The following is a 19,726-nucleotide window of genomic DNA, read 5'->3' as shown; positions in this document are numbered from 1 at the left end:
TCTTAACGGATTCTGGCAGGGGTTAAATATCTCCATATAGCCCCCGGAGGCTATATGTGAGGTATTTTTAGCCAAAAAAGGTTTTCATTTGCCTCCCAGGGCGCCCCCCTCCCAGCGCCCTGCACCCTCAGTGACTGCCATGTTAAGTGTGCTGAGAGGAAAATGGCGCACAGCTGCAGTGCTGTGCGCTACCTTAAGAAGACTGAGGAGTCTTCTGCCGCCGATTCTGGACCTCTTCTCGTTTCAGCATCTGCAAGGGGGCCGGCGACGAGGCTCCGGTGACCATCCAGGCTGTACCTGTGATCGTCCCTCTGGAGCTAATGTCCAGTAGCCAAGAAGCCAATCCATCCTGCACGCAGGTGAGTTCACTTCTTCTCCCCTAAGTCCCTCGTTGCAGTGATCCTGTTGCCAGCAGGACTCACTGTAAAATAAAAAAACCTAAGCTAAACTTTTCTAAGCAGCTCTTTAGGAGAGCCACCTAGATTGCACCCTTCTCGGCCGGGCACAAAAATCTAACTGAGGCTTGGAGGAGGGTCATAGGGGGAGGAGCCAGTGCACACCACCTGATCCTAAAGCTTTACTTTTTGTGCCCTGTCTCCTGCGGAGCCGCTATTCCCCATGGTCCTTTCAGGAACCCCAGCATCCACTAGGACGATAGAGAAATTGCTCTTAGCTCCAGTATATTCATGTGGAGAAAAGTCTCCAGACTTGACCACATTCCTTGGAAATTTCTTCCCTGTGTGACTGCTTCCCAGCCTCTCAGGCTGGCATCCGTGGTCACCAGAACACAGTCCTGAATGCTGAATGTGCTGTCCTCTAGAAGATGAGCACTCTGCAGCCCCCACAGAAGAGACACCCTTGTCCTTGGAGACAGGATTATCTGCTGATGCATCTGAAGATGCGATCCGGACCATTCGTCCAGCAAATCCCCCTGAAAATTTTTTGCGTGAGATCTGCCGAATGGAATTGCTTCGTAAGAAGCCACCATTTTTCCCATGACTCCTGTGCATTGATGCACTGATACTTGGCCTGGTTTTAGGAGGTTTCTGACTAGTTCGGATAGCTCCCTGGCTTTCTCCTCCAGGAGAAACACCTTTTTCTGGACTATGCCCAGAATCATTCCTAGGAACAGCAGACGTATCGTCGGAAAAACGCTGCGATTTTTGGAATATTTAGAATCCACTCGTGCTGTCATAGAACTACTTTAGATAGTGCTATTCCGACCTCCAACTGTTCTCTGGACCTTTCCCTTTTCAGGATATCGTCCAAGTAAGGGATAATTAAGATGCCCTTTTCTTTGAAGAGAATCATCTTTTCGGCCATTACCTTGGTAAAGGCCCGGGGTGCCGTGGATAATTCAACGGCAGCGTCAGAAACTGATATTGACAGTTCTGTACCACGAACCATAGGTACTGAGTGACTCCATCTTGATTTGAACCTTTGTATGTAAGTGTTCAAAAATTTCAGATTTAGAATATGTCTCACCAAGCCGTCTGGCTTCAGTACCACAATATAGTGTGGAAGACTATTACCCTTTTCCTTGATTGTAGGAGGGGTACTTTGATTATCACCTGCTGGAAATACAGCTTGTGAATTTTTTCCCAATACTGCCTCCCTGTCGGAGGGAGCCTTTGGTAAAGCAGACTTCAGGAACCTGCGAGGAAAAGATGTCTCGAATCTCCAAACTGTACCCCTGGGATAATACTTTGTACGATCTAGGGGTCAACTTGCAAGTGATCCCACTGCACGCTGAGACTCTTGAGACGACCCCCCACCTCACCTGAGTCAGCTTGCACGGCCCCAGCGTCCTGCTGAGGACTTGGCAGACTCGGTGGAGGGCTTCTGTTCCTGGAAAGGGGCTGCCTTCTGCAGTCTACTTCCCTTTCCTCTATGTCTGGGCAGATATGACTGGCCTTTTGCCTGCATGCCCTTATGGGAACGGAAGGATTGAGGCTGAAAAGACAGTGTCTTTTTCTGCTGAGATGTGACTTGGGGTAAAAAGGTTGGATTTCCCAGCTGTTGCCGTGGCCCCCAGGTCCGATGGACCGACCCCAAGTACCTACTTTCCTTTATACGACCATACTTTCATGTGCCGTATGGGATCTGCATCACCTGACCACTGTCGTGTCCATAACATCTTCTGGCAGATATGGACAACGCACTTATCTTGATGCCAGAGTGCAAATATCCCTCTGTGCATCTCGTATATATATATATATATATATATATATATATATATATATATATATATATATATATATATATAGACTGCATCCTATTAAATGCTCTATATCACTAAAATATTTTCAGTCAGGGAATCCGACCAAGCCAACCCAGCACTGCATTTCCAGGCTGAGGCGATCGCTGGTCGCAGTATAACCACCGTATGTGTGTATATACATTTTAGGATATTACTCCAGCTTCATATCAGCTGGCTCCTTGAGGGCGGCCGTATGATAAGCGTGTGAGCGCCTTATCCACCCTAAGGGGTGTTTCCCAACGGGCCCTAACTTCTGGCGGGAAAAGGTATAACGCCAATATTTGCTATCGGGGTAAACCCACGCCTCATCACACACTTCATTTTATTTTATCTGATTCAGGAAAAACTACGGTAGTTTTTTCACTGCCACATAATACCCATCTCTGTGGTACTTGTAGTATCAGAAATATGTAACACCTCCTTCATTGCCCTTAACGTGTGGCCCTAATGAGGAATACGTTTGTTTATTCACCGTCGACACTGGATTCAGTGTCCGTGTCTGTGTCGACCGACTAAGGTAAACGGGCGTTTTAAACCCCTGACGGTGTTTTTGAGACGTCTGGACCGGTACTAATTGTTTGTCGGCCGTCTCATGTCGTCAACCGACCTTGCAGCGTGTTGACATTATCACGTAATTCCCTAAATAAGCCATCCATTCCGGTGTCGACTCCCTAGAGAGTGACATCACCATTACAGGCAATTGCTCCGCCTCCTCACCAACATCGTCCTCATACATGTCGACACACACGTACCGACACACAGCACACACACAGGGAATGCTCTGATAGAGGACAGGACCCACTAGCCCTTTGGAGAGACAGAGGGAGAGTTTGCCAGCACACACCAAAAACGCTATAATTATATAGGGACAACCTTATATAAGTGTTTTCCCTTATAGCATCTTTATATATATGTCTAACGCCAAATTAGTGCCCCCCCTCTCTGTTTTAACCCTGTTTCTGTAGTGCAGTGCAGGGGAGAGCCTGGGAGCCTTCCCTCCAGCCTTTCTGTGAGGGAAAAGGGCGCTGTGTGCTGAGGAGATAGGCCCCGCCCCATTTTCGGCGGGCTCGTCTCCCGCTCTTCAACGGATTCTGGCAGGGGTTAAATATCTCCATATAGCCCCCGGAGGCTATATGTGAGGTATTTTTTGCCAAATAACAGGTTTCCATTGCTGCCCAGGGCGCCCTGCACCCTCAGTGACTGCCGTGTGAAGTGTGCTGAGAGCAATGGCGCACAGCTGCAGTGCTGTGCGCTACCTTAAGAAGACTGAAGAGTCTTCTGCCGCCGATTTCTGGACCTCTTCTCTTTTCGGCATCTGCAAGGGGGCCGGCGGCGCGGCTCCGGTGACCCATCCAGGCTGTACCTGTGATCGTCCCTCTGGAGCTAATGTCCAGTAGCCTAAGAAGCCAATCCATCCTGCACGCAGGTGAGTTCACTTCTTCTCCCCTAAGTCCCTCGATGCAGTGATCCTGTTGCCAGCAGGACTCACTGTAAAATAAAAAACCTAAAACTAAACTTTTCTAAGCAGCTCTTTAGGAGAGCCACCTAGATTGCACCCTTCTCGGCCGGGCACAAAAACCTAACTGAGGCTTGGAGGAGGGTCATAGGGGGAGGAGCCAGTGCACACCACCTGATCCTAAAGCTTAACTTTTGTGCCCTGTCTCCTGCGGAGCCGCTATTCCCCATGGTCCTTTCAGGAACCCCAGCATCCACTAGGACGATAGAGAAATGAGGATTTATGCCCCCACCCCCCCAACTCCCGCGCCCTGCACCCTGTAGTTCTGCTGTGTGTGTGGGAGCATGGCGCGCAGCGCGGCCGCTGTGCGGTACCGCAAAGCAGTCACTGAAGTCTTCTGATCTTCCTCTACTCACCCGTCTTCTGACTTCTGGCTCTGCAAGGGGGGCGACGGCGGGCTCCGGGAACGAGCATCTAGGCGTACCTAGCGATCAGACCCTCAGGAACTAATGGTGTCCTGTAGCCTAAGAAGCAGAGCCTTGAAACTCACAGATGTAGGTCTGCTTCTCTCTCGTAAGTCCCACGAAGCAGGGAGCCTGTTCCAGCAGTGCTCCCTGAAAATTAAAAACCTAACAAAAGTATTTTTCAGAGAAACTCAGGAGAGCTCCTCAGAGTGCATCCAGTCTCACTGGGCACAGAATCTAAATGGAATCTGGAGGAGGGGCATAGAGGGAGGAGCCAGTTCACACCCATTTAAAGTCTTAAAGTGCCCATGTCTCCTGCGTATCCTGTCTATACCCCATGGTTCTTGAAGCGTTCCCAGTATCCTCTAGGACGTATGAGAAATGTAATTTAGTCTTCAAATTTAATTGTTACAAAGGTAAAAAAACTACACAACCACCTAAAGAGGTGCAGTAAGCATTTTGTTACTAGTGACAAAAACACTTTCCATCTCTACTCCACCTGGGAACTCACATTTCAGAATGATTGGTAGTCAAACTCTACATAACATCGATGCTATGGGTTTAGACCTGGTTTTAAATAAGAACTATAACAACTGAACATAACGCTATTTTAAATGCCATCAAATCCATGTAGAGAATTAAAAACTGACAAATAACTAAGTACCTCATACGACAATTTAGCTTATTAATGCAATAGTAATAATATCCTAAAATAAATAATCTCAGCGTTACATGAATAATCCATTGTCACCCAGAGGTAATAGGATAATGCAAAGTATAGGAACATCATATTTTACTACAGGGGATCTGCAGCAAGCAATGATTTTTCAGGCTTGTTGAGAATAATTAGTTAACACTGATGCCCTGCTTAATATTATGGGTTTACAGAACCCAAGACACTTCAGCCAGGTCTAACGCCAATCTTCACCTTCATTTATTGTCCTGTAGATACCATCCTGCTACTCTAGCTCTATACCCTCCTCTTTAATGTATAGGTTATTAGGGGATCAGTATGATATCCGTCTGAGAGACCTAATCCTACAGAGAGCCGAGATACCAGCGGCAAGCGCAGCGTGTCCCTTTGCGGGCTTGCTTCGCTCGCTACGCTTCGGGCTCGGTGGCGATCTTAGCCCGCCAGAGGGTTATAGGGTTATATTGCTCCTCGGGTGGTGGCGTGGACTGCCACCCGAGTGGGGAATTTAGCTGGTGGTTGCGATTCAGACTGCTGGTATTTTACCTGGTGTCGGGATTCCGGAATCTGTATCCTGACAGCCGGGATCCCTACAGCCGGCAAAGTGAATGCCTCTCGTTATTAGGCATAACATTTTATCTGGTGTCTTTGGATATGACTAGATTGAGGATTTTGTCATAAATGCCTTTTTTTTTCCTTCAGCGGAAAATGTAGGCTGTCAACTTAAACATCAGGCATTTCCTAGCACAATAAAGAGAGTCGCATATTCTCTTCACAAATCACCTGAAATCGAATTTCAACTCAACAGCCTCCATGTTTTTACGCTTACGGAATAAAATAGGTATTTAAGGCAACCTCTGCCTAGATATGGCAAAAGCCCCTTCGCTATTTAAGTGCTTAAAATGCAGATAGCATAGAAGAACCATAGCCCTGGGGCAATGTGAAAAGTTATAACAATGCCCAATAATAAATAAATAATGCATGGCTGAAAAACAAAGGCGGAAGACAGAAAGTTAAAAAAATAAGAATTTACTTACCGATAATTCTATTTCTCGTAGTCCGTAGTGGATGCTGGGGACTCCGTCAGGACCATGGGGAATAGCGGCTCCGCAGGAGACAGGGCACAAAAGTAAAAGCTTTAGGATCAGGTGGTGTGCACTGGCTCCTCCCCCTATGACCCTCCTCCAAGCCTCAGTTAGGATACTGTGCCCGGACGAGCGTACACAATAAGGAAGGATTTTGAATCCCGGGTAAGACTCATACCAGCCACACCAATCACACTGTACAACCTGTGATCTGAACCCAGTTAACAGCATGATAACAGCGGAGCCTCTGAAAAGATGGCTCACAACAATAATAACCCGATTTTTGTAACAATAACTATGTACAAGTATTGCAGACAATCCGCACTTGGGATGGGCGCCCAGCATCCACTACGGACTACGAGAATAATAAATAGAATTATCGGTAAGTAAATTCTTATTTTCTCTGACGTCCTAAGTGGATGCTGGGGACTCCGTCAGGACCATGGGGATTATACCAAAGCTCCCAAACGGGCGGGAGAGTGCGGATGACTCTGCAGCACCGAGTGAGAGAACTCCAGGTCCTCCTCAGCCAGGGTGTGCCCCTGACCAAGTAGCAGCTCGGCAAAGTTGGAAAGCCGAGACCCCTCGGGCAGCCGCCCAAGATGAGCCCACCTTCCTTGTGGAATGGGCATTTACATATTTTGGCTGTGGCAGGCCTGCCACAGAATGTGCAAGCTGAATTGTACTACACATCCAACTAGCAATCGTCTGCTTAGAAGCAAGAGCACCCAGTTTGTTGGGTGCATACAGGATAACAGCAAGTCAGTTTTCCTGACTCCAGCCGTCCTGGAAACCTATATTTTCAGGGCCCTGACAACATCTAGCAACCTGGAGTCCTCCAAGTCCCTAGTAGCCGCAGGTACCACAATAAGCTGGTTCAGGTGAAACGCTGACACCACCTTAGGGAGAAACTGGGGACGAGTCCGCAGCTCTGCCCTGTCCGAATGGACAATCAGATATGGGCTTTTGTGAGACAAAGCCGCCAATTCTGACACTCGCCTGGCCGAGGCCAGGGCCAACATCATGGTCACTTTCCATGTGAGATATTTCAAATCCACAGATTTGAGCGGTTTAAACCAATGTGATTTGAGGAATCCCAGAACTACGTTGAGATCCCACAGTGCCACTGGAGGCACAAAAGGGGGTTGTATATGCAGTACTCCCTTGACAAACTTCTGGACTTCAGGAACTGAAGCCAATTCTTTCTGGAAGAAAATCGACAGGGCCGAAATTTGAACCTTAATGGACCCCAATTTGAGGCCCATAGACACTCCTGTTTGCAGGAAATGCAGGAATCGACAGAGTTGAAATTTCTTCGTGGGGCCTTCCTGGCCTCACACCACGCAACATATTTTCGCCACATGTGGTGATAATGTTGTGCGGTCACCTCCTTCCTGGCTTTGACCAGGGTAGGAATGACCTCTTCCGGAATGCCTTTTTCCCTTAGGATCCGGCGTTCAACCGCCATGCCGTCAAACGCAGCCGCGGTAAGTCTTGGAACAGACATGGTACTTGCTGAAGCAAGTCCCTTCTTAGCGGCAGAGGCCATGAGTCCTCTGTGAGCATCTCTTGAAGTTCCGGGTACCAAGTCCTTCTTGGCCAATCCGGAGCCACGAGTATAGTTCTTACTCCTCTACGTCTTATAATTCTCAGTACCTTAGGTATGAGAAGCAGAGGAGGGAACACATACACCGACTGGTACACCCACGGTGTTACCAGAACGTCCACAGCTATTGCCTGAGGGTCTCTTGACCTGGCGCAATACCTGTCCAGTTTTTTGTTCAGGCGGGACGCCATCATGTCCACCTTTGGTCTTTCCCAACGGTTCACAATCATGTGGAAGACTTCCCGATGAAGTCCCCACTCTCCCGGGTGGAGGTCGTGCTGAGGAAGTCTGCTTCCCAGTTGTCCACTCCCGGAATGAACACTGCTGACAGTGCTATCACATGATTTTCCGCCCAGCGAAGAATCCTTGCAGTTTCTGCCATTGCCCTCCTGCTTCTTGTGCCGCCCTGTCTGTTTACGTGGGCGACTGCCGTGATGTTGTCCCACTGGATCAATACCGGCTGACCTTGAAGCAGAGGTCTTGCTAAGCTTAGAGCATTGTAAATTGCTCTTAGCTCCAGTATATTTATGTGGAGAGAAGTCTCCAGACTTGATCACACTCCCTGGAAATTTTTTCCTTGTGTGACTGCTCCCCAGCCTTTCAGGCTGGCATCCGTGGTCACCAGGACCCAGTCCTGAATGCCGAATCTGTGGCCCTTTAGTAGATGAGCACTCTGCAGCCACCACAGAAGAGACACCCTTGTCCTTGGATACAGGGTTATCCGCTGATGCATCTGAAGATGCGATCCGGACCATTTTTCCAGCAGATCCCACTGAAAAGTTCTTGCGCGAAATCTGCCGAATGGAATCGCTTCGTAAGAAGCCACCATTTTTCCCAGTACCCTTGTGCAATGATGCACTGACACTTTTCCTGGTTTTAGGAGGTTCCTGACTAGCTCGGATAACTCCCTGGCTTTCTCCTCCGGGAGAAACACCTTTTTCTGGACTGTGTCCAGAATCATCCCTAGGAACAGCAGACGTGTCGTCGGAGACAGCTGCGATTTTGGAATATTTAGAATCCACCCGTGCTGTCGTAGAACTACTTGAGATAGTGCTACTCCGACCTCCAACTGTTCTCTGGACCTTGCCCTTATCAGGAGATCGTCCAAGTAAGGGATAATTAAGACGCCTTTTCTTCGAAGAAGAATCATCATTTGGGCCATTACCTTGGTAAAGACCCGGGGTGCCGTGGACAATCCAAACGGCAGCGTCTGAAACTGATAGTGACAGTTTTGTACCACGAACCTGAGGTACCCTTGGTGAGAAGGGCAAATTGGGACATGGAGGTAAGCATCCTTGATGTCCAGGGACACCATATAGTCCCCTTCTTCCTGGTTCGCTATCACTGCTCTGAGTGACTCCATCTTGATTTGAACCTTTGTATGTAAGTGTTCAAATATTTCAGATTTAGAATAGGTCTCACCGAGCCGTCTGGCTTCAGTACCACAATATAGTGTGGAATAATACCCCTTTCCTTGTTGTAGGAGGGGTACTTTGATTATCACCTGCTGGGAATACAGCTTGTGAATTGTTTCCAATACTGCCTCCCTGTCGGAGGGAGACGTTGGTAAAGCAGACTTCAGGAACCTGCGAGGGGGAGACGTCTCGAATTTCCAATCTGTACCCCTGGGATACTACTTGTAGGATCCAGGGGTCCACTTGCGAGTGAGCCCACTGCGCGCTGAAACTCTTGAGACGACCCCCCCACCGCACCCGAGTCCGCTTGTACGGCCCCAGCGTCATGCTGAGGACTTGGCAAAAGCGGTGGAGGGCTTCTGTTCCTGGGAATGGGCTGCCTGCTGCAGTCTTCTTCCCTTTCCTCTATCCCTGGGCAGATATGACTGGCCTTTTGCCTGCTTGCCCTTATGGGAACGAAAGGACTGAGGCTGAAAAGACGGTGTCTTTTTCTGCTGAGATGTGACTTGGGGTAAAAAAGGTGGATTTTCCAGCTGTTGCCGTGGCCACCAGGTCCGATGGACCGACCCCAAATAACTCCTCCCTTTTATACGGCAATACTTCCATGTGCCGTTTGGAATCTGCATCACCTGACCACTGTCGTGTCCATAAACATCTTCTGGCAGATATGGACATCTCACTTACTCTTGATGCCAGAGTGCAAATATCCCTCTGTGCATCTCGCATATATAGAAATGCATCCTTTAAATGCTCTATAGTCAATAAAATACTGTCCCTGTCAAGGGTATCAATATTTTCAGTCAGGGAATCCGACCAAGCCACCCCAGCGCTGCACATCCAGGCTGAGGCGATCGCTGGTCGCAGTATAACACCAGTATGTGTGTATATACTTTTTAGGATATTTTCCAGCCTCCTATCAGCTGGCTCCTTGAGGGCGGCCGTATCTGGAGACGGTAACGCCACTTGTTTTGATAAGCGTGTGAGCGCCTTATCCACCCTAAGGGGTGTTTCCCAACGCGCCCTAACTTCTGGCGGGAAAGGGTATACCGCCAATAATTTTCTATCGGGGGAAACCCACGCATCATCACACACTTCATTTAATTTATCTGATTCAGGAAAAACTACAGGTAGTTTTTTCACACCCCACATAATACCCTCTTTTGTGGTACTTGTAGTATCAGAAATATGTAACACCTCCTTCATTGCCCTTAACATGTAACGTGTGGCCCAAATGGAAAATACGTTTGTTTCTTCACCGTCGACACTGGAGTCAGTGTCCGTGTCTGTGTCGACCGACTGAGGTAAATGGGCGTTTTAAAGCCCCTGACAGTGTTTGAGACGCCTGGACAGGTACTAATTGGTTTGCCGGCCGTCTCATGTCGTCAACCGACCTTGCAGCGTGTTGACATTATCACGTAATTCCCTAAATAAGCCATCCATTCCGGTGTCGACTCCCTAGAGAGTGACATCACCATTACAGGCAATTGCTCCGCCTCCTCACCAACATCGTCCTCATACATGTCGACACACACGTACCGACACACAGCACACACACATGGAATGCTCTGATAGAGGACAGGACCCCACTAGCCCTTTGGGGAGACAGAGGGAGAGTTTGCCAGCACACACCAAAACGCTATATTATACAGGGACAACCTTATATAAGTGTTTTCCCTTATAGCATCTTAATATATAATAATATCGCCAAATAAGTGCCCCCCCTCTCTGTTTTTACCCTGTTTCTGTAGTGCAGTGCAGGGGAGAGCCTGGGAGCCTTCCTAGCAGCGGAGCTGTGTAGGAAAATGGCGCTGTGTGCTGAGGAGAATAGGCCCCGCCCCCTTTTCGGCGGGCTTCTTCTCCCGTTTTTCTGACAACCTGGCAGGGGTTAAATACATCCATATAGCCCCAGGGGCTATATGTGATGTATTTTTAGCCAGCATAGGTACTTTCATTGCTGCCCCGGGCGCCCCCCCAAGCGCCCTGCACCCTCAGTGACCGTTGGTGTGAAGTGTGCTGAGAGCAATGGCGCACAGCTGCAGTGCTGTGCGCTACCTCATGAAGACTGAGAAGTCTTCAGCCGCCGATTTCTGGACCTCTTCTCTCTTCAGCATCTGCAAGGGGGTCGGCGGCGCGGCTCCGGTGACCCATCCAGGCTGTACCTGTGATCGTCCCTCTGGAGCTAGTGTCCAGTAGCCTAAGAAGCCAATCCATCCTGCACGCAGGTGAGTTCACTTCTTCTCCCCTAAGTCCCTCGTTGCAGTGAGCCTGTTGCCAGCAGGACTCACTGAAAATAAGAAAACCTAACAAAACTTTTACTCTAAGCAGCTCTTTAGGAGAGCCACCTAGATTGCACCCTTCTCGGCCGGGCACAAAAACCTAACTGAGGCTTGGAGGAGGGTCATAGGGGGAGGAGCCAGTGCACACCACCTGATCCTAAAGCTTTACTTTTGTGCCCTGTCTCCTGCGGAGCCGCTATTCCTCATGGTCCTGACGGAGTCCCCAGCATCCACTTAGGACGTCAGAGAAAAAAAGTATATGAAACTGCAGCACATCAACAAAATTAATCTGACCATGGACAATATCATTTATTTCTTCCATAGTGCTGGACAGTCAGTATACAGTGGGAACCACATCATACAAAGCATAATAATAAATCATACAAGTACATGTAGAAATTGAATAAGTACAATTAAAAGCAACACAGTTCCAAGAACAAAGTCTGTAAGTAAAAATAAAGCTTATACAAAACAGTAAAGCATAAGAACATAGCATTTGAGGTAGACAGGAGTAGTATGGACAAGAGACCTAGGGTAAAGAGGGCCCTGCTTGTTAGAGAGTCTACAGTCTAAAAAGACCTGCTGTATTTAACTCCTATTTTGTAGTTTAAATAACTTGGATGGCAGGCTGAATTATTCCCACATATGCTCGTCACAAGCAAGCCCTAAATATAAATTAAAAACCACCATATCCACAAAACAATACTAGGACACATTTGGTCTTGTAACTCCTCACTGTGTGTGCACGACTGTGGCTGTATCTGCATACAAAATGGTACGTTATTGTGTTCTCCTAGAAAACACTGTAACGTACCATTTTCTAAGCAGTTACAGCTGTAGACTCACACAGAATATAGGCATGACACATCATTTTAATCAGCAGAGTCTGCTTGTGCGTCCTATTCACATAGCGATGCAAGATGCACTTTCAGCACAAAAAAAAAAAAAAGACACCCAATGCTAACGGAGTAGCACAGGACCTGTCAACTCATTCATGCCAGGCATCTCTCACTACGTGGCGTATTAAAGCAAAATGTATGAGGACACATCTGTAGTTGGCACCCAATGGTTTAAGAATGATGCTGCCAGTCAGAAAACAAGCACCGGAATCCCAACACCGCTGAGAATCCCTTCACCGGTATCCTGACAGTCAGAATCTCGAATGTAAGTATGCTGGGGAGGGTTAGGGGTAGGAATGCCGCTGTCGGGATTCTGACAACCGGCATACTCACTCTCCAGATCCCGTACTCAACCTATTTGTTGAAATGAGTCAATGCTCTTTGCTGTACTTTGTAATAGGACTTTTAGCTTTGTCATGTGACTTCATGTTTTTATGTGGAAGTCTGGGATTATACTAGGCATACATATTCTAACAGCCAATCAAAGTATTTATCTAAAATTAAGTACTTGTTCTTATCACCAGTGTTCAGGAGGAAAACACATTCAAGGTTACTCATAAATCAATGTAGGCTTTGTATAAAAAGTCGCATACACAGTAGATTAATGTAATTATTAATATACCTTATTTATAACACCACGGACTTCACTTGCGAAATCTCTGGAACATATTTCTAGATGAAAAGGCTTTCCGCAGTTTGACACACAGGCCCCTAATAGCTATGGAGACACAGGAAAAGGCATTCTGATGAGATATATTTCATGCCTCACAGGATGTTAAGTAACTGCTGTGTCTTAGTAGAGCATAAAAATCAATACAAGGCACAATCTACTTACAGCGAGTGCGTGCAGGGCCACATGCGGGACCTTATGATTAACCCTTTTCATTATAGCTCTAAGGCCATCTTTGGCTCTGAAATTCAAAATACACAATAGAATAGATTAGTCGAATAGCATCATTTTCAGAAAACTCATTCAACACATAAGATACAGCTCTTTTCCTGCTCAGACTCCATGAAAACTGAGAAGAGATAGGAGAGAGACACACTCCCATCAGGTACATAGCAGTGCTCCCCTAACATCACTTTCCTGTCTCAGATTGATAAAGCGGTTGTGTTAATGCGAGTGTTCACAGGCTCGCTGTGACATACCAACTGAAGCACAAAATGACACACAGTCTAGAGACGTGCCCATCATCTTCTGTGAAGGATATACAAGCATAGATACTAGGCATGTCACACCAGTGTACATAACACCACTTCAGGGTCACACAGTTTGGAGTGGCAGTGAACCTGGTTACAGCATGGAGAATTTGAAGTTGCTCTGCTACATTTGCACCATTCAGGAGCAGCATGGAGGTTTTAGGATATAGAATACCATCGTGGAGTCTAAACAGCCCCACCCCACAAGTCAAGGAGCACGCATTGTACACAAGTGTCAACTTTAGGATGCTTTTACAAAAATTCTATGGATAGTGAGCTAGTGGTTCTCTTCCTTCTCTGAACTCTTCCTGAGCTTACTGAAGGCAAGACAAAAAGGAGTCTCATAATCATTGTGTCTATGGAGCAAAAGAAAACCCTCTGGTTCTCTGTGTTAATTGTAATACTCAACCCAAAAGAAGCCATAGCTCTCCTGAAAGGATTCCTTTCAAAGATGATGTTCTGTTTGGTGATCAGTGATTCAAAAAGTCACGGATGGTCAATTCCACCCCTTTCTGTACGACAGTAGAAGGTGGTATTGCTCCATGCTTCAAAAAAAAGTACAGGCAAGAGTAGGAACATCATTCAGGGAAGCAGGATGGCGTTAGCACATATATGCAGTCTTTCTGTCTCTTCAGGGAAAATGAAGGATCAAAGGCATCTTCTTGCTCTTTTCGATCTTAAATTTCACAAGGAAGGAACTTCACCACAGTGCTGGTGGTTCTCATTACCAATATCAGGGATTTCTGAAATGGCTTTATCTGGCGTCTAAGTTGTGTGGCAAGAAAGTTGGATTATGTCTCATATAGATGGACAGTCAATACAGCAAAAATTCATCTGGTGCCTTCTCAACAGTTGTGAGTTCTTGAGAGTACAGACAACACAGCATTAGGAAGAGTGTGTCAGAGGACAGGCTAGATAGTAGATACCAGCTTCAATCTCTGCAACAGTGGACACGTAACTGTCTCCTTTGTGGAATGTTCCCATCCACCAATGGCATCCTCCTGTAGCAAGTCGGGACAGGAAGGAACCATATCTGGATTTGTGGGGATGCAGTTTGACTAATCTAAGATTAAGTCATCAGACTTACAAACTTAGGAAGGGAATACCTAGGGTGGTTCTAGGATACAAGCTTAAACAATGCCATCAACATGAAGCACACATTGCTGTAAACCATAAGCTTCATTTTTTAATTATTTAATAGATTTCTTCTCGTTCATATTTCTGTCCCAAAAAAACATGGGAAGAGAAATTTCATAGTGTAATACCGCATATACAACGGTAACCACACAGCACTCGGTTATACACTCCAAGAAGATGTAGTGCCAAATAGCAAACGACAGACAACATTGTCTAAACAGAATATATAGTTCCACAAACATGCAACCCAAAATAAGAACAGGAAAAACTTTATTCAAAAGATGAGAATTGTAATGGAATCACTAAAGCGCTAATACAAAATTAGGTAATGATGAAAATCTAAAAAAAAAAAAAAAAAAAAAAAACATAAAAACTCATGAAATGAGGCAAAATGTTCCCATTGTTAAATAATAAGAATTTACTTACCGATAATTCTATTTCTCGTAGTCCGTAGTGGATGCTGGGGACTCCGTAAGGACCATGGGGAATAGCGGCTCCGCAGGAGACTGGGCACAAAAGTAAAGCTTTAGAACTACCTGGTGTGCACTGGCTCCTCCCCCTATGACCCTCCTCCAAGCCTCAGTTAGGATACTGTGCCCGGACGAGCGTACACAATAAGGAAGGATTTTGAATCCCGGGTAAGACTCATACCAGCCACACCAATCACACCATATAACTTGTGATCTAAACCCAGTTAACAGCATGATAACAGAGGAGCCTCTAGAAAAGATGGCTCACTACAGCAATAACCCAATTTTTTTTGGTAACAATAACTATGTACCAGTATTGCAGACAATCCGCACTTGGGATGGGCGCCCAGCATCCACTACGGACTACGAGAAATAGAATTATCGGTAAGTAAACCAGCCCTTGTAACAGCTAGGTCGCGTATTGGTAAAATTTTCATCCCTGTGTTTGGCCATGTGGGTACATTATAACTGGGCTTGACTTTGTAAAAATAAGAATTTACTTACCGATAATTCTATTTCTCGTAGTCCGTAGTGGATGCTGGGAACTCCGTAAGGACCATGGGGAATAGCGGCTCCGCAGGAGACTGGGCACAAAAGTAAAAGCTTTAGGACTACCCGGTGTGCACTGACTCCTCCCCCTATGACCCTCCTCCAAGCCTCAGTTAGGATACTGTGCCCGGACGAGCGTACACAATAAGGAAGGATTTTTGAATCCCGGGTAAGACTCATACCAGCCACACCAATCACACCGTACAACTTGTGATCTGAACCAAGTTAACAGTATGATAACAGAGGAGCCTCTAGGAAGATGGCTCACTACAACAATAACCCGATTTAGTTAACAATAACTATGTACAAGTATTGCAGACAATCCGCACTTGGGATGGGCGCCCAGCATCCACTACGGACTACGAGAAATAGAATTATCGGTAAGTAAATTCTTATTTTCTCTGACGTCCTAGTGGATGCTGGGAACTCCGTAAGGACCATGGGGATTATACCAAAGCTCCCAAACGGGCGGGAGAGTGCGGATGACTCTGCAGCACCGAATGAGAGAACTCCAGGTCCTCCTCAGCCAGGGTATCAAATTTGTAGAATTTAGCAAACGTGTTTGCCCCTGACCAAGTAGCTGCTCGGCAAAGTTGTAAAGCCGAGACCCCTCGGGCAGCCGCCCAAGATGAGCCCACCTTCCTTGTGGAATGGGCTTTTACAGATTTTGTCTGTGGCAGGCCTGCCACAGAATGTGCAAGCTGAATTGTACTACAAATCCAACGAGCAATAGTCTGCTTAGAAGCAGGAGCACCCAGCTTGTTGGGTGCATACAGAATAAACAACGAGTCAGATTTTCTGACTCCAGCCGTCCTGGAAACCTATATTTCCAGGGTCCTGACAACGTCTAGCAACTTGGAGTCCTCCAAGTCCCTAGTAGCCGCAGGCACCACAATAGGTTGATTCAGGTGAAACGCTGAAAACCACCTTAGGGAGAAACTGAGGACAAGTCCTCAATTCCGCCCTGTCCGAATGGAAAATCAGATGAGGGCTTTTACAGGATAAAGCCGCCAATTCTGACACGCACCTGGCCCAGGCCAGGGCCAACAGCATGACCACTTTCCATGTGAGATATTTTAACTCCACATATTTAAGTGGTTCAAACCAATGTGACTTTTGGAACCCAAAAACTACATTTAGATCCCAAGGTGCCACTGGAGGCACAAAAGGAGGCTGTATATACAGTACCCCTTTCACAAACGTCTGAACTTCAGGGACTGAAGCTAGTTCTTTTTGGAAGAAAATTGACAGCGCCGAAATTTGAACCTTAATGGACCCCCATTTCAGGCCCATAGACACTCCTGTTTGCAGGAAATGTAGGAATCGACCTAGTTGAAAATTCCTCCGTCGGGGCCTTACTGGCCTCGCACCACGCAACATATTTTCGCCAAATGCGGTGATAATGTTTTGCGGTAATATCTTTCCTGGCTTTGATCAGGATAGGAATGACTTCATCCGGAATGCCTTTCTCCTTCAGGATCCGGCGTTCAACCGCCATGCCGTCAAACGCAGTCGCGGTAAGTCTTGGAACAGACAGGGTCCTTGCTGGAGCAGGTCCCTTCTTAGAGGTAGAGGCCACGGATCCTTCCGTGAGCATCTCTTGAAGTTCCGGTTACCAAGTCCTTCTTGGCCAATCCGGAGCCCGAATATAGTGCTTACTCCTCTCCATCTTATAATTCTCAGTACCTTGGGTATGAGAGGCAGAGGAGGGAACACATACACTGACTGGTACACCCACTGTGTTACCAGAGCGTCTACAGCTATTGCCGGAGGGTCCCTTGACCCGGCGCAATACTTGTCGAGTTTTATAAACATGTGGAAGACTTCTGGGTGAAGTCCCCACTTGCTGACAGTGCTATCACATGATTTTCCGCCCAGCGAAGAATCCTTGCAGCTTCTGCCATTGCCCTCCTGCTTCTTGTGTCACCCTGTCTGTTTACGTGGGTGACTGCCGTGATGTTGTCCGAATGGATCAACTCCGGGTGACCTTGAAGCAGAGGTCTTGCTGAGCTTAGAGCATTGTAAATGGCCCTTAGCTTCAGGATATTTATGTGAAGTGATGTCTCCAGGCTTGACCATAAGCTCTGGAAATTCCTTCCCTGTGTGACTGCTCCCCAGCCTCGCAGGCTGGCATCCGTGGTCACCAGGACCCAGTCCTGAATGTCGAATCTGCGGCCCTCTAGAAGATGAGCACTCTGCAACCACCACAGGAGAGACACCCTTGTGCTTGGTGACAGGGTTATCCGCTGATGCATCTGAAGATGCGACCCGGACCATTTGTCCAGCAGGTCCCACTGGAAAGTTCTTGCGTGTAATCTGCCGAATGGGATTGCTTCGTAGGAAGCCACCATTTTTCCCAGAACCCTTTCATTGATGTACTGAGACTTGGCTCGGTTATAGGAGGTTCCCGACTAGCTCGGATAACTCCCTGACTTTCTCCTCCGGGAGAAACACCTTTTTCTGGACTGTGTCCAGGATCATCCCTAGGAACAGACGACGAGTCGTCGGAATCAGCTGCGATTTTGGAATATTGAGAATCCAATCGTGCTGCCGCAACACTACCTGAGATAGTGCTACACCGACCTCCAACTGTTCCCTGGATCTTACCCTTATCAGGGAATCGTCCAAGTAAGGGATAACTAAAATTCCCTTCCTTCGAAGGAGTATCATCATTTCGGCCATTACCTTGGTAAAGACCCGGGGTGCCGTGGACCATCCATACGGCAGCGTCTGAAACTGATAGTGACAGTTCTGTACCATAAACCTGAGGTACACTTGGTGAGAAGGGTAAATTGGGACATGAAGGTAAACATCCTTGATGTCCCGAGACATCATGTAGTCCCCTTCTTCCAGGTTCGCAATCACTGCTCTGAGTGACTCAATCTTGAATTTGAACCTCCGTATGTAAGTGTTCAAGATTTTAGATTTAGAATCGGTCTCACCGAGCCGTCCGGCTTCGGTACCACAACAGTGTGGAATAATACCCCGTTCCCTGTTGCAGGAGGGGTACCTTGATTATCACCTGCTGGGAATACAGCTTGTGAATGGCTTCCAAAACTGCCTCCCTGTCAGAAGGAGACATCGGTAAAGCCGGCTTTAGGAAACGGCGAGGGGGAGAGGTCTCGAATTCCAATATGTACCCCTGAGATATCACCAGAAGGATCCAGGGGTCTACTTGCGAGTGAGCCCACTGCGCGCTGAAATTCATTGAGACGGGCCCCCACCGTGCCTGATTCTGCTTGTAAAGCCCCAGCGTCATACTGAGGGCTTGGCAGAGGCGGGAGAGGGCTTCTGTTCCTGGGAACTGGCTGATTTCTGCAGCCTTTTTCCTCTCCCTCTGTCACGGGGCAGAAATGAGGAACCTTTTGCCCGCTTGCCCACGAAAAGACTGCGCCTGATAATACGGCGTCTTCTTATGTTGAGAGGCGACCTGGGGTACAAACGTGGATTTCCCAGCTGTTGCCGTGGCCACCAGGTCTGAAAGACCGACCCCAAATAACTCCTCCCCTTAATAAGGCAATACTTCCAAATGCCGTTTGGAATCCGCATCACCTGACCACTGTCGTGTCCATAACCCGCTACTGGCAGAAATAGACAACGCACTTAGACTTGATGCCAGTCGGCAAATATTCCGCTGTGCATCACGCATATATAGAAATGCATCTTTTAAATGCTCTATAGGCAATAATATACTGTCCCTATCTAGGGTATCAATATTTTCAGTCAGGGAATCAGACCACGCCAACCCAGCACTGCACATCCAGGCTGAGGCGATTGCTGGTCGCAGTATAACACCAGTATGTGTGTAAATACATTTTAGGATACCCTCCTGCTTTCTATCAGCAGGATCCTTAAGGGCGGCCATCTCAGGAGAGGGTAGAACCTTTGTTCTTACAAGCGTGTGAGCGCTTTATCCACCCTAGGGGGTGTTTCCCAACGCACCCTAACCTCTGGCGGGAAAGGATATAATGCCAATAACATTTTAGAAATTATCAGTTATCGGGGGAAACCCACGCATCATCACACACCTCATTTAATTTCTCAGATTCAGGAAAACTACAGGTAGTTTTTCCTCACCGAACATAATACCCCTTTTTGGTGGTACTCGTATTATCAGAAATGTGTAAAACATTTTTCATTGCCTCAATCATGTAACGTGTGGCCCTACTGGAAGTCACATTTGTCTCTTCACCGTCGACACTGGAGTCAGTATCCGTG

General features: G+C 47.3%; 1 protein-coding gene across 1 annotated transcript in view; it reads right to left on the bottom strand.

Annotated features, from left to right (window-relative positions):
* STAM2 (signal transducing adaptor molecule 2) overlaps positions 1–19,726 on the bottom strand; it is a 198,115-nt gene that overhangs the window by 96,256 nt on the left and 82,133 nt on the right. Inside the window, exons 3-4 of the mRNA XM_063933540.1 lie at positions 12,988–13,063; positions 12,775–12,870 (exon numbers count right to left, since the gene is read on the bottom strand). Coding sequence (XP_063789610.1) covers positions 12,775–12,870; positions 12,988–13,063 — 172 coding nt within the window. The remainder of the gene's footprint in view (positions 1–12,774; positions 12,871–12,987; positions 13,064–19,726) is intronic.

The sequence above is a fragment of the Pseudophryne corroboree genome, chromosome 7 (genome assembly GCF_028390025.1).
Source record: "Pseudophryne corroboree isolate aPseCor3 chromosome 7, aPseCor3.hap2, whole genome shotgun sequence".
Lineage (NCBI taxonomy): Eukaryota > Metazoa > Chordata > Amphibia > Anura > Myobatrachidae > Pseudophryne > Pseudophryne corroboree.
This window is presented reverse-complemented; position numbering and strand designations above follow the sequence as displayed.